At 40.3% G+C, this 15,397-nt stretch overlaps 1 protein-coding gene across 1 annotated transcript in view; it reads left to right on the top strand.

The window, feature by feature from the left end:
- LOC109466768 (rap guanine nucleotide exchange factor 2-like) overlaps positions 1–15,397 on the top strand; it is a 94,775-nt gene that overhangs the window by 72,118 nt on the left and 7,260 nt on the right. Inside the window, 13 exon segments of the mRNA XM_019764590.1 lie at positions 2,359–2,416; positions 2,867–2,950; positions 3,268–3,360; positions 3,798–3,897; positions 4,346–4,473; positions 4,892–5,050; positions 5,840–5,911; positions 7,906–8,088; positions 8,467–8,581; positions 9,393–9,548; positions 11,545–11,701; positions 12,140–12,234; positions 13,719–13,880. Coding sequence (XP_019620149.1) covers positions 2,359–2,416; positions 2,867–2,950; positions 3,268–3,360; positions 3,798–3,897; positions 4,346–4,473; positions 4,892–5,050; positions 5,840–5,911; positions 7,906–8,088; positions 8,467–8,581; positions 9,393–9,548; positions 11,545–11,701; positions 12,140–12,234; positions 13,719–13,880 — 1,562 coding nt within the window.

Below are 15,397 nucleotides of genomic sequence, written 5' to 3'. Positions count from 1 at the left end.
TTGTTACAAGTTCTTTCTTTGATATAAAGTGTTACATCATGTAACACTTTATATCAAAGAAAGAACTTGTAACAAGTAGGGTTAGATTACATGATAGTTCTGTAGTAATCTGTACAGTTTACCTTCAGTGTGCTGAAGTGTACAGAACTAGTCTTGTTTTCAAGTGTACTTGAACTTAGTTTTAAAGCTGTATAACTAGGTTTACATGTTAGAACATACAGCTTAATAAGTGACTGAACAATCTTGACTACTTGTCTGTTGTCTTCATTACTGGTCTTCACTACTTGTCAAAGATAGTACATACAAAAAGATGCATTTTTTTGTTAGAACAAACCATATACATATAATATAAACATATGGAAGATGTATCTGTAAGTTCAGGCTTGAATGTCTTCTGCATTGGTTTGATATCAAGTTGTTCTTTAAGTATTATTTTTGTAAAAACAAACCATATTGTTAAACAGAAATATAAACATATGGAAGATGTATCTGTAAGTTCAGGCTTGAATGTACTTCTGCATTGGTTTGATATCAAGTTGTTCTTTAAGTATTATTTTTGTAAAAACAAACCATATTGTTAAACAGAAATATAAACATATGGAAGATGTATCTGTAAGTTCAGGCTTGAATGTCTTCTGCATTGGTTTGATATCAAGTTGTTCTTTAAGTATTATTTTTGTAAAAACAAACCATATTGTTAAACAGAAATATAAACATATGGAAGATGTATTTGTAAGTTCAGGCTTGAATGTCTTCTGCATTGGTTTGATATCAAGTTGTTCTTTAAGTATTATTTTTGTAAAAACAAACCATATTGTTAAACAGAAATATAAACATATGGAAGATGTATCTGTAAGTTCAGGCTTGAATGTCTTCTGCATTGGTTTGATATCAAGTTGTTCTTTAAGTATTATTTTTGTAAAAACAAACCATATTGTTAAACAGAAATATAAACATATGGAAGATGTATCTGTAAGTTCAGGCTTGAATGTCTTCTGCATTGGTTTGATATCAAGTTGTTCTTTAAGTATTATTTTTGTAAAAACAAACCATATTGTTAAAACAGAAATATAAACATATGGAAGATGTATCTGGAAGTTCAGGCTTGAATGTCTTCTGCATTGGTTTGATATCAAGTTGTTCTTTAAGTATGTTCTTTGGTATGATCTGCAGATGTGTGGTTGTGGACTAAACACAGATATACATCAATTAGGCAAAAATATTGCAGCAGACACACAAAAATATATTACCTGAAGAACATAGATTTTGTACCTGAAAATGCAGGAAATAGCGTTTCAGAGAGTTAAGAATTTAAATTTTCCGGGGGGGAATGCCCCCGGACCCCCTACAATGCTCGCGCCTGCGGCGCTCGCCCCTCGCGCCTGCGGCGCTCGCCGCGCGCCTACGGCGCGCACTGACATGGCAGCAAAATAAAAAAGGACCCCCTCAAAAAAAATCCTACCTAAAAGCTTGGTTCGAATCCCATTTCGTACCTGAAGCATTTGAAATGGCCCTAACTTGTGTGACAGAATTAACCTGAATCATCAGTGAATGGAAGAAATGACTGATGAAAGCTCCATAAACCTCAAAAACAGAAAAGGAAAGTGATGTCAATCCAGTTTTATCTCACTAATGAGCTTAAATCTTCCACTGGTCATAACAGAAAAAACAGACACTATGGACATCATACAACTAGCGTACAATGCAAATCAAGCCCACTGTTTTCTGTCAGTGACGTTGTATTTTTGCCTCACAGATATCAGTAGGCTATGGGTTTGGGTTGACTCAACTTAATGCAGGGAATAGGAAAGTGATCACGATCCAGTTATAGCTCACTAAAGAGCTTCAATCGTCCACTGTTTTTGACCAAAAAGTGAGCTACATTAAAAGAATGACCAGTAAATTGACTTTTTGAAATTGAAAATCCAGTTTTGCCGCCCTAAAATTGCATTGAACGACTCCAAGCATACATGTACATGTACTAACTGGCTATAAAAGCATTATAAAGGCTAGTGACCTCAAACTGCCATGGATGTGCTTCTGAGCGTAGCCTGGAAGAATGGCGTAAATCGGACCTCTTTGTTACAATCCATTAAAGACATTTTCTTGTGGAATTCCCCGGAGCATTTGGCAATACCTCGCCTTTTTGTGGTCAGCTTTACTAAAGTGAGCAATGCCATTTATGGCAGTGTGTATTGACAGCACATTAATATATATAATCAAATGGGAAATGGTTGTGGCACAACTTTGCCTAACTATTAAATTTACATTACAGTAAGAAAATATTTTTTTGCCTAACTAGTCATGAGGAATGTAATTTTGAAGCTTGTGTTTTAAATGCCTTTTCTGTTTTCACAGATATTACCTCAAAGACAACATGACCACCGAAACACTAGTGCCAGATGAAACAGCAGTGGTAAGGCTTTCAATTATTAGTTCTCCCACATTTATTTGTCTCTGCAGTGATATAGAATTGCTTTTCTGCAAGTTTTACGTGTACATACATGCTGAGATCCTGTGTTAATATCCTAAATTTGGGACGTAAGCTTTCTGGTCTTGGTAAAACAATAATTGCATAATGTTAACCTTCAATTTGGTTTAGCTTCAGTTTAGTTAATTCTTACTCAAACACATTCAGCTCTAGTCCTGCCACTTGCTACATAATGTAATCCAACACCACAGGGTGTCTGCTACAGTACCAGTTACCATGGTGACAGAAGTATGGTCCACGTCATTGACTTAATTTGTTTGGAATGAAAGAAGAAGAAAAGGAAGAAGAAGAAATGGAGCTAAAATAGTTTTTTTTTCTTCTGAAAAGCTAAACATAAGAAACAGAAGGTTTCATGCATGAACTTAACTGTTTCAGGAGTTGTTACGAGACAGCCAGGTGACGTTCTTACAGCTGAAAAGTGCTGAAGTCGCCACACAAGTCACGCTAAGAGACTTCCAGGTAAGACATATTCATTTTTTACAAAATTGATAAGTTGATGATTGACATTTGCTGTGCCCTAGAACCACAGGATAGAGGCAACTGGCAAGCTACCATCAAGCCCCAGCATCAGAGTGCAAACATGTCTAACCCTTGGTTACAGGGAACAACAGACGATAAAATGGATAGGTAGAGACATGACTCATTGACCATGAATTTATAAATTCCCTTTTTAGAAAAAGAAAACTAGAATTGATGGTTGCTGACTGCCTACCTGCTGTAAAACTGTTGAGTATGTTTTTTTCTTTTGCTGACTTTGATCATTTCCTCAATTACAGGTTTATGCTTCAATAGATGTGACTGAGTATGTGGAGGATTTGTTCAAGCTGGACAGTAAAAGGGGCACAGTCAACCTGGAGACCTTTTCAGAGGTAACCTTTCTTAAAATACGTTTATGTATTCCTTCATTGGTTACAAATTTGGCTCTGTATGGCATTATTATGCGTACGCATTGACCTAAACAGATGTGAAAGTTTATAGTTAGAAAAAATGGCGGAATTAGCATGTTTTTGGAGGAGAGGAGACACGAATATCATCACACTAGCTGGAATAAGAGAGGACTTTTCAGATGGTCAATAAATAGATGAGCTTAGCCTTCTTCCGGTACACCCAGAGTACACACCGCCGAATGTGCTCTCCTAAACACACTTCCAGCATCATGCAAGCACAAGTTACCGAGAGAGACAAATTATTCATTCCCAACTGAAACAATTGTAAGATTGTAAGATATTGTTCTCATTGTTGTTCTGATACTAGTGTATACTCATGGCAGACATAGTCTGTTAACTTAAACATGTCCTTTCTTTAGCTGGTGAACCAGGAGATGTTCTGGGTGATCACCGAGGTCTGCAGTCAGGAGAACCTGTGGAAAAGGATGAAGACCATCAAACAGTTCATCAAAATTGCAAGTAAGTATCATTCAGCACCAAGGACAGGGACACACAGAGTGGGTGTTTGTTTTCATAACCAAGTCAGGGCTTGAAATACTTTTGTCTTCATGCCTGCACCACTCAGAATGTGGGAAGTATAGATCATAGTTAATACTAAAAACTGTTCAGAGTATCATTCAGCACCAAGGACAGGGACACAAGGAGTGGGAATACAAGTTTGAATTCCCACTTAAGAAACTTATATCAACTGAAACAGGCTTGGAGGGCCTGGAACTTATTTCAGCAATGAACGACAAGCAGTTCTGGAGATCAAACTTTGTATGCTCCACCTCTTCGAAGGATGAACGATGATGATGATGATGAAGCAACTGGATATGATTCAAGTAAACTGTTTATTGGCATATATTATGACCTGGATGTCTAACCTTCACTGACATATTTTTACCCATTATTTCCTTTATTCCAGGATACTGTAAGGAGTCTAAGAACTTTAACTCCATGTTTGCCATCATCAGTGGACTTGGACACGGGTCTGTCGCCAGACTAAAGTCTACCTGGGACAAACTGCCCAGCAAGTATGAGAAAATGTTTCAGGTACGTCTTACAATTCTGCCAGGCTATTCTAGCTACATTACACTGAACGCCTCTCTACACCTAACCTTTAAATAAATATTGTTTAAAGCTACATTTTGTATCTAGTGATGATGCCCCTACTGTACTTGGTGGCAGCAAGTTCCACTCTGCGATAGTTAGAGCAAGGAATGAGTTTTTGAACACCTCAATCCTTGGTTGATAACAGGTACTTGAAGGCATGGCTATTTCTTGTTCTTATAAGGTACATAGTAGCTCGTACTTCCACCAGTTTAGTAGTCATTTTGTACAACAACATGCATAGTCTGGACATTTTTCATCACACAAATATTATTTTCAACTAAAACATCACGTCAATTTTTGCTGCAAAAATGTTACATAATACCCCTATTAAACATAGCTGTTTTTTTTACCTTTTCAGGATCTAGAAGATGTAATAAATCCTTCAAGAAACATGTCCAAGTACAGAAACCTGTTGAACAGTGAAGCAGCTCATCCTCCGGTCATTCCTCTCTTCCCCATCATCAAGAAAGATCTCACCTTCATCCACCTCGGCAACGACTCTAAAGTAGATGGACTGGTGAGTACAACCTGACTCTTTACAAGAAAGTTGTGTTAGGCCACACCAAGTAAATTTTATGGATGACGTCCGCGCGCGCATTGAAAAAACAAAAAAAAAAACAAGAAATTCCAATTCCTGTAACTATGACCAAAGAGTCACGACAGTGCCGCAAATCGTCAGATTTGACGTGAAACCTGTAACGCGAAAACAGGACAGGACGGCAACTGCTGTTCCACCTGATTTATTGCTGTTTTGATGATGAATAAAAGACTTCTTGCTTGTTACACTGTGTCACCTCATTCAATTTGTGTCCTAACATTTGTCGTCTCTTAGTATGTTTCTAATCTAGGCATGTTGTTTTTTAGGGCCCTTCTTGTTTTTTTTCGCCCTCTCGCATTAGATTTAGGGTCTCCAAAGGACGTCATCCATAAAATTTACTTGGTGTGGCCTTACCACAAACTTGGCTTTCATCTATGAGTAATTTCATTAGGTTAGTTAATGATTGAATACTAGTAGCAAAGTCCTTTATTCACAACCATCTGGTTTACATAAGCTGACTTTTTGTTTCATCATTTAGTCCTAATGAAGATGACAGACGGTCATTGAAATGTTGGCCCAATTTGTGAAACAAATTGTTGTGAATAAAGAACTTGGACTATTCAATTTGGTGGCATTATTAGGCCACACCAATTTGATTTGTTGGTTCTCAAAACAAGAAGTAATTGATAAAATTTGTGTGGCATTCATTGTATTATCATGAGCAAACTTTCATGATTTTAACTTGTTTTCTTATCTCTTTTTTTCCAGATCAACTTCGAGAAGTTACGGATGGTGGCAAAAGAAGTCAGACACATTCAAAGGATGTGTTCTGTTCCATATGTACGTATCTCCTCAAATTTGACTCAAAATTCTTCATTATGTACTTAGTATAGTAGTAAGTAAAATAGGCTGTATAATCTGGTGGAAATGTTAAGTTGCTTCACTGCTATAGTTAAGTCTAAAGTTGTACCCTAGAGCCTGTTTTCTTACATATATCTCATTATCTAAGCACAGTGGTTTATGTACATGTAGTGATCAGTACGTTCAGACAAGATGCATGACCAAAGTTGCACCCCTCCTGAGTTTTTATGTTTCGATGATGTTTCTGCTAGTTTATGGCCGGAGGGGGTTCTACAGCAAAGGGTGCGCTTGTATCGACGTCATGGGCCTCCATGATGGCTCCCCTTATACCAGTGGTGAGCTCACAGGTGATGATGACAAGACTTCGTAGACGGTGACTCAATGTTAGGTGGTAGTCGTCACTGGTGGCCTTGTGACTGTCTCTCACACTGCACTGGGTGTAACCTCCACTAGTGTGCCTGTCAGAGTAAAAACTGAAACTATTAGATAGAGAACTTAGAGGCATCCAATAGTGCAATTTCAGGGAGACAAGACTTGTTGTTGTTTTAATGTACATGTAGTAAGTTGAATCAATCCTATCCCAGATGTAAAAATCCGTTGTCACTTATGCAAAAACGGTATCAAAATTGTATCGCAGGCTGGTAGCATAAAATAAAGAGACACTTCATATAGCTTTTTTGTCAAATGCTCCAAGTAGAAAATGGTGACAATAATTTGCCAAGAATGGCAAAAAATAAATGTCAATATCAGACAGATTTTCTTATCCAAAATATTTTTTTGTTTTGCCACCCAGAAATTGTATTGGATGCCTTAAACATGTAGGTTTTCAGTAATTCAGGTATTTGTAATTAAAAAGGATTATCTTTGATTTTAACACAAAAGGAAACAAACTTCCTCAGTGTGAACCATAAACACATATAATCACTATAAAAGCTACTATAGCCGACTGAAGTATTCCTGTCCAGAAATCTAGAAATCATGTCACCAGTAATATTACCCTGGCAGGCACATACATGTACATGTACACTGGTTGTATAGCCAATGTCGCGTTGACTCACAACATTTCAGGAGCTTTTCTTATTTCATTTTAGATTGTTGAAGAAAATTGTCATAAGTCTATAGGGAAATACTGGTAGATATATACAATTTAGAAACATTTTGATAGTCGTACATATTTTCAAACAGCTCCTGCGCGTTGTGAAGTTACAGTTTGTAAGAAGAGCTACTGACTGTGACTGAAGTCTTGTCCCTGTTCTATTATGCATGTATCTCTCTCTGTAGCCACTGTGCGGTGTATAGGAAGCACTTTATCCTGTCTGCATGGCCATTTCTTCATTGTACAACTTGTGGGTGGCAAGGTGGTTAAGATTGTGCTTAGAGATGTTGACTTAGAATCTGAAGATTCTGGGTTCGAATCCCTATCGACTCCAATGTTGTGTCCTTGGGAAAGGCACTTTGCACCTATTTCCTCACTCGACTCAGGTGAAAATGAGTACCTAGCCTTGGCTAGGGACGTCCTCTCGGATGGGACGTAAAGCAGAAGGTCCCGTGTTTGAGGAGAGCCACACCTCAAGCACGTTAAAGATCTTACCACACTTATCGAAAAGACCAGGGCTCCTTCCCGGTGTGAGGGTATCAAACTTTCTGGTCTTATGCAGCTTATTCTTAACGAACAAAACTGGTGTCTTGCATCTAAAGGCAGTTTACTGGTAACCTCCAAGCAGATCATACAGTGGCAAGGCAGTATCCATTGTCAAGAAAAGTAAAACAGTGTCAATTAGCCACCGGTGGCCGTGCAAACTCCTCTGGCTAATGGATACTGTCTCGCCACCAAAAGGGATCTGCTTGGAGATTAGTTTACTGGTGATGGAAAACAAAAAAAAAGACTGGTGGTGTTCTCCTTTTGCAGAAATCTATATCAACCTTGTCGTTTTGTCTTTTAAAGTTGTTATAATCGTCTCTCCTTGCTTCAGGACCAAGCCTCGATGTACGAGAGTAGCTCGAGCAGCAGCGGGGTCACGACCTCCAACAACCGTCAGTCCACAGGCATGCTGGGAGCCATGACGGGGTCAAGGTTCGACATCTCCACCATGGGCAGGAGGTGGAAGGACAGACGAGCGTCCACCATGCCCAACCCGAAAAAGGTTTTCGAGGAGGTACAGAACATCATGTTGTCCTGTGGAGCCCATATATATATATATATGTGGGTTACACATGCAGTACCATCTATATAGCGTTATGTATAAAATTATGTATGATTTGGGGATATTTCTTGTGCAACGCATCACACAGCAGTGAAATGCAACGAATGTGGAAGTAACTACGCCACCGCAGGGCAAAATTCAGGTTTATGACCAGATTACGACATGAAAATTTTTTAAATTCAAAATATTGTGTAAAAAATGCCAGCAGGACAGTGGTCATTGAAAATCTGATCCTTCTGTACCCATAATTCCATTCATTGTACTATGATTACTACATTTTTGTTGTACCAGCACAGAAGAACTGACATGTTGATTATTATGTTGTTGCAGGCTATGATGGCTCGCCGGGTGAAGCAATACCTGGCCGACCTCACCATCATTGATGATGAGGACAAACTCAGGGAACTCTCTTATAAGTGTGAACCACCTCCCACTCAGCAGCCTTGTAAGTAACATACTCACTCACTCACTCACTGTCCGGTTTATCGTCTGTTGTTCCCCGTCTTCCGAGGGTTAGACGTGCTTGCACAGTACAACTAGGGCTTGATGGCAGCACGCCACTTGTCTCTGTCCTGTGGGTTGATTTTATCTAAGTTCAGGTGGTGGAGGTCCTCCCGTATGTTGTCGTACCATTTCCTTCTAGGGCGGCCACGGGGGTTTGGACCCTCCACATCCAGTGTGAGGATCCTCTTCGGCCATTTTTTCCTGTCCATTCTCTGGAGGTGGCCATACCATCTAAGTCTGTTGTACCTGACTGTGTCCTGTATGTTACGGACTCCAAGCCACATACGTAGCTGTTCAGTTAGCCCTGTCGCTCCGTGCCAGTCTCTTCATGTCTTCTGCTGTCACAGGCCATGTCTCAGAAGCGTAGAGTAAGACGCTTCTGACACAGGAGTTGAATACTGGCTGTATTAATCATTTATTTTTGGCGACGCCTAAGGGGCAGAGCCGTTGGTATAGTATTGTGATTGAGTTGGAAATGTGCTAAAAATTCTTCGAATGCATTCACTAGGGAATAAGATTTTGTCAACAAGATAACTCAAGAACGGCTGGATGGATTGGTTTCATGCATGGTGTGTTGGTAGGGTGTGACGTAAACTAGATGTGATGAGATTTTGGGCCCCTAGTGGCTTCCCTTGGTACTGCAGCTGAACTTAATGTTTTGATATCTTGCGATTGAATTACGATACTGCATTAGTATGTTCCTGGCTTTGCCCAGAATCTAATTTTTCCATGTCATCTTCCCCCTACCATAGCCCCGACCAGCTCTGCTGCGGTGAAGAGGCGTAACACGGTGCCAGAAGGACCCAAGTCCACCTCTCTTCTCACAGTCCCACCTAGCCATACCACACAACGTCGCACGCTGTCAGGGGGCCAGCAAAGAAGATACCACCCGCCGGGGCCAAGATTTGGTAAGACCTAAACCACATACATGTACCTGTACAATGTATGTGGTGGGTTAGGTTAACCTGTTAAGGCTGTGTTGTAAGGTTGCCCCAAATTTAACCCCTCTTTTCAAGTGATGTCAAACAACTGTTCTAATGACAGGATGCCACATTACTGAATCAAATGTAACCTTAGTTGTGACATATAGCTGCAGCTATAACTGTAACTGTTGTAGATAGTACATGTTTCCCCTTTAACAGTGTTTAATGATGTAGATCCTCACTATTAATGCTTGTGTAATGCAGGGCTTTAGCCAGCTCAATTTTTTTTTTTCTGTCAGCCCAGGTTCATGATCAGACTTGGCTCATAATTTAGGGGGACTGGTGGCAAAGTTTGGATTTTCAAGCCCTTAAAAAATGTGATTTCCCACATTTTGACATGCACATCATGGGGTTGAGGGTGGTTGGTGGTAGTCCTTTGGATGTTTTCATTTTTTCCAAGATTTTTTGTCAATTTTGTCCATCAAAGTTAAAACATTTTTCCGTTACACACCACAAAGTTCCTGCAGTTGACTGAAAACCGGGTGCTGGCTAGAGCCTTAATGTAATGACTGACAATCCCCTGCAATGGAGGCAGCATCTTCACGTTGCATGACACTCTGTGTATGACGAAATTGACTTGATTTTGACAGGACTGGAAGAGCGCGCAACGGATGACCATTCAGGGCGGAACTTATTAAAATTGCATGGTTAGTTTGAATTCAGGGCTCACGGCTTGGCAACTACTACTTTCTTGCTTTTTTGCTTTTTTTTGTTTTTTTATTTATTTATTTATGATTCATTAATTATCTCTTTAGGATGACAACTACTTTGTGTGTTGGGTTTGTCTGTTGGATTTCCTCTGCAGTTTTGTTTTAGTTGGTGTGGTGTTCCCTACATCTGGCTGAAGGAAAGCTTTCCACCTCAACATCTTTGTGCACCACTCAAATTAACACACAAGCACTCATGCCATTGAATGCCCAAGTGCTAAATGCTCTAACAGAAAGTGCTTCCATTGGCATGGCTGCTTTTGCGTTAAACGCTTCACTCCAGTTTGTTTTGTTTTGTTTTTTATGTTGTAACTAGACTAGCACTTGTCACTTCACGGTTCGAAAGGCACTTGAAACAATTTTATTGATTTTAATTGGAGTAACTTACAACTACAAGATACACGCAGTATATGTGTATGACATAATATTAAATGAATCTTTCAATACATGTATTAGTGTCTTTCAAACTGTAAGTAATAGGTGTTTTTATTATTTCATTCTTCTGCAATACACATGTAAATGTACCCTGCAGTTTTTCCTGCAAGTGTCCCAAGCAACTTCATTCCATCTCCATGACATCTGACTTCAGTTCTAATGAAGCTTGGATGAGTATACTATAGCTGCTTGGCTCTGCAACATTGAGGCTGACTGTTTGATAACAAAAGCAAACCATCATCATCATTATCATTATAACAGGCATCTGGCAAACCATTCTGCTCACAAACCAACAAATGCATCAACGCAGTGGAACCCAAAATCTCCTGGACAGGAAGAATAAACTGAAACTATGCAGGGATCTCTCCAATAAATTTCCGTATGAAATTGATGTCCATTTCCTGGGAGTTCAGCTTTGTATCTTGCCTGAAATTCTGTCTTTAAGAAAAGAGAAAAATGTTCAGTTGAAAAATCCTATTTTTTTTAGGGAGATCCCTGCCAATTTACAAGAGGCATACAATTGTACATGTAACACAAGGAATTCTTACTCAAGCAACTGGATGGAATCTGAAAACTGTCAAGACATTTCAAGTAGCATTGACTTCTCTTCATCAGTGACAAATGGTGTATGCTACTTAAAACATCTGACAGTTTTCAAAATTCATCCTGTTACTGTCGCTCGAGTAACAATTCCTTGTGCATCTCCTTACCTGAATGTCTAACCTTCATTGACGTAACACATAACGACACCCTCTCCACCCCCCACCTGTGTACGACAGGTGCAGAGTCCCCGACAGCGCTGAAGAAGCTCCTGTCCCTGTCGGAGGAGGCCGCCAGGAAGGGGAACAAGATGATGCAGCACAGACACTCGGTGGACAACTCCCCTGCCGTTTCTCCCTCTCATTCACCACGGCTGCGCAGAAGTCCAGGGATGAGGTCAGTTCTGTTGAACTTGAAGGCATCCAGCGATGTTTCAGGGTTGCAAATTTACAAAACAGGATTTACAACGTCAATTTTCTGACTAGGCTTAGAATGCTGGTCATATCTCTTGGTAGCCTGGTGTCCAGTCTCTCGTGGTTTGGGCAGGGCTCTCTCTGGGAGCTCTATTAGTTTTCCCAGGTGCAGCTCAACTGGCCGCCTGGTGGGAGTTTTTACGCCTGTGATAGAGTTTTGTATTCCAGGACTTGGTTAGCTTGATCAACTACCACAAGCGTAGTAGGGCTACATGTAATTGGAAGCCTGTCATGCAAAACCTACCAGGAAACCTAGCTAAGTCAGGCAGGGAAGGGCTTCAGCAGCCCCTAAGAGAAGCCACACCAAACCACGATAGACTGAACACCAGGCTAACCTCTGTACATGTTGTTGATTTTACAGAAGGAGAACAGACGCGCAGCGCGTGAGACGAGGCCACAGTGTTGATACTGACATCCCGCTAAACGGCAACCATCTCAGAAAATCTCTCTCCACTGGTACGGATTTGTTTCAACTTCTATGTTATGAACTACACACTGTCAAACTAACAATAAACACTACCATTATAAATAGAAGCAATAGGGATACAATATACAATCCCCAATGGTCCAGGGGAAGAGTGAACAGTCAGGTTTGTACGTCCTTTCTTTTCTTCAATTGTTGGCAGCAAACTTTCTCAGTCCCTATTTCTGACTTATGCTGAAGGATATCTGCTTGGCTGTTTTATTTTTGATTTGCTGCTTTACTATAGGATATAGGGATTTTCTATAACACAACTAGTATTGTCTCATCTTGCTTACATTTCCATGTCTGTCAGACACCTTCCTCAAACGTAAGCAAGGTGAAACAATACTGGCTGACGTATAAAAGAAAATCCCAGACCTATATCCTATGCTTTACCAACCTGATGAAACTGCATGTATTTTCAGTTGCTGCTTTACTTTTTTGCTAGAGGTTGTTGTGTTCCATTTTTGTTTATACCGTTGTTTGTGTTCTGCAGTGGGGTTTTATGTCCGCCCCTCCCCTGTCCTGTCTTCTTGGTTTTCCCTTCCTCGGTTTCTGCACCCGTCCTTGCTGATGAAAGGTAGCAGAGAATTCGCTTCCCACAAAATTCAAATCATTCCATTTGAAAGATGTTAAATGATTCTTCAGCAGGGCTGTAAATATCTATCTGGAGTTGCAAGCAAGTAAAATGAAAAAAAAAACACGAAAGCTGTACCTTGCTGGTTTTCTGAATCACCATACGGTGAAATTCCTCCACTGTTTTTAGTATTCTTTTTAGTATGAATTAAATGTTGCTTTTGACATATTTGAACACAATTCCAAATCTCTCAAATTTGTCTCCACAAATAAGTACTATGTTGGGGCTATGCACTCAGTTTTACCAGTTGATAGGTTTAAAACGTTGCAAGTTGGTTGTAACAAAAAAAAAATATTTCTTGCCCTGTTGAGTGCTTCTTTTCACAAGCATGGCTCATCTTTTCTTCTTTCTATGAGTGGCATGAGGAACATGCATCTATTTCTTTAGTTACCTGAACCCATGTACTTATACCTAAACCTGTGTATCTGTACCTAAACCTGTGTACCTATACCTAAATATGACGTGTACCTACATGTATACCTAAACCTGTGTACCTGTACCTAAACCCATGTACCTGTACCTAAACCCATGTACCTGTACTTAAACCTATGTACCTGTATCTAAATATGTACCAGTACCTGAACTTGTGTACCTGTACCTAAAACCCTGTACTTGTATCTTTGTAAACCCATTTATATGTACCTGTACCTGTACCTAAACCCATGTACATGTACATTTTGTACCCGTACCTACGATTTGACTACACAGCTCCAACTGCATATACACTAGCTATAGAGATACCTTTCTCCAATCGTGTTGCAAGACATTGACTGAAATGACTTGAAAAATGTTGGTATGAAATCTCAAAAGCGGCAAAACTCTTCTTTTTTTTTACTGCAGCATCAGTTCCTGTGTCCACGGGGAAGAACCCGCCGCCTCCGTACGAAGGTTCAGACTCCGGAGTAAGCATGGGCAGTATCTCCAACTTCGACAGTATCAGTAACTCCTCCGTCGGAGAAAACTCCCCGCCCGCCAGGGAACGCAAGAACTTCGTACAGATGAGTAAGTTGCCAGCATCACTCGCTGCTTGATATACTGTATATACTCCCACCACCGTCAACATACATGTATGCATAGTTACTGTAGTCCTTAGCCTCTGTCAGACATTCAAAACCTGCCCCCGACTAGCCTGGTTACCAGACCTAATTTAGCTTTTGACTCCTACACATGTACATGTACATCTAATACTATTTGCAGAGAGGATGTAGGATTCGGGAGCTAAAATAGGTTTGGTAACCAGGCTATCCCCTGACCACTAACCAACCAAGGTTGGCTGAAGCTTAGGTGCAGTCTGAAGCCACACCTACCTTTCTATACAAATCAAATTGAATTTGACCCAAATTTGACCCCCGAACAGGCCCCAAACCCTGCTGAGCTACTCCCGAATATCAGCCAACCTTGGTTGGTAGTTAGGGGGAAGGTTCAGTAGCTGGCCGCACCAAACATTAGCCAACCTTGCTGAACTCCAGCCAAACACAGCCAACCTTGCTCCTACTCCTAACCATGGTTGGGGGGAGTTTGGTAGTATTTGGGAAGCCAAATTCAGTTATGTGTGACAGGGGCTTTACCTAAGGCCAATTTCTAATTTCTTAAGTTTTTCTTCTATTGGTATACTCATACAGAATATTGCTTACTAACTTACAGTTTATTCTTTTATTATGGCCCTATTACTATTAGTGACTTTCTTTACTTGCACCCTATCCTTGATTCAGCTTTGGAAATGCTTCGTTCTTCTCGATAACATTTTTCCATAGTGCCACATGATTCTCACTCAATAGAAGTTCTTTCTCTTTTTTCCTTGGGTTCTTCTCTACCGAAGTGAAAGTGTTTGTGAGCCAGGCTCCTTTGTTGATGGTGTCTTCTTGGCACTTTCCTCGACTTGGGAACCTTGGTCACCCAGCCAGAGGTAGACTTGCCCCATAACCAACGTGATGTGTGTTGGTCCATATGTTTCAAAGCTGCACTTATAAATGTGTATTATATGCACTTCTTACTGTACAAGATATTGGGATTTTCTTTACACTATCAGTGCTTCTCTCACCTTCTTATGTTTCGATGTCTAAATTCAGACACCTTCCTCATAGTTTCTGGTGGGAGAAATGCTTTGCACAGTTATATGTGTTAAGCTGCTCGTTACACTGAAGGGCGGTTATACCGGCTATACAGATACAGATGTAGCCGATGTAGGTGGCACTTTTGCGTCAAGAACACAGTCCCAAATGTGGTTGAGTTTGTATTGCCCTTGTCCCGGTTCATCACTGGGGTTGACTGACTTATCCAGACTGCTACCTTGATCCACGTTTGTTATCCTGCCAATTACATGTACATGTACGTCTAGTACACAGTCAGAAGGCCTGAGGAAGGTGTCTGAAATTGCTTTGGATACCTTTAAGTCTTGAGCCACTCTAAATGGAGCAAAGCAGCACTTCGGCAGAATGTACTGAACCTGCACGAAATGTATTGTGCAGAACATTAAGTTGTATTCGCATATATAAGTTTAACATTCTGTCTGTGGTTTT

This window comes from Branchiostoma belcheri, unplaced genomic scaffold (genome assembly GCF_001625305.1).
Source record: "Branchiostoma belcheri isolate BF01 breed outbred unplaced genomic scaffold, Haploidv18h27 scaffold17, whole genome shotgun sequence".
In the NCBI taxonomy this organism is placed as follows: Eukaryota; Metazoa; Chordata; class Leptocardii; order Amphioxiformes; family Branchiostomatidae; genus Branchiostoma; species Branchiostoma belcheri.
This window is presented reverse-complemented; position numbering and strand designations above follow the sequence as displayed.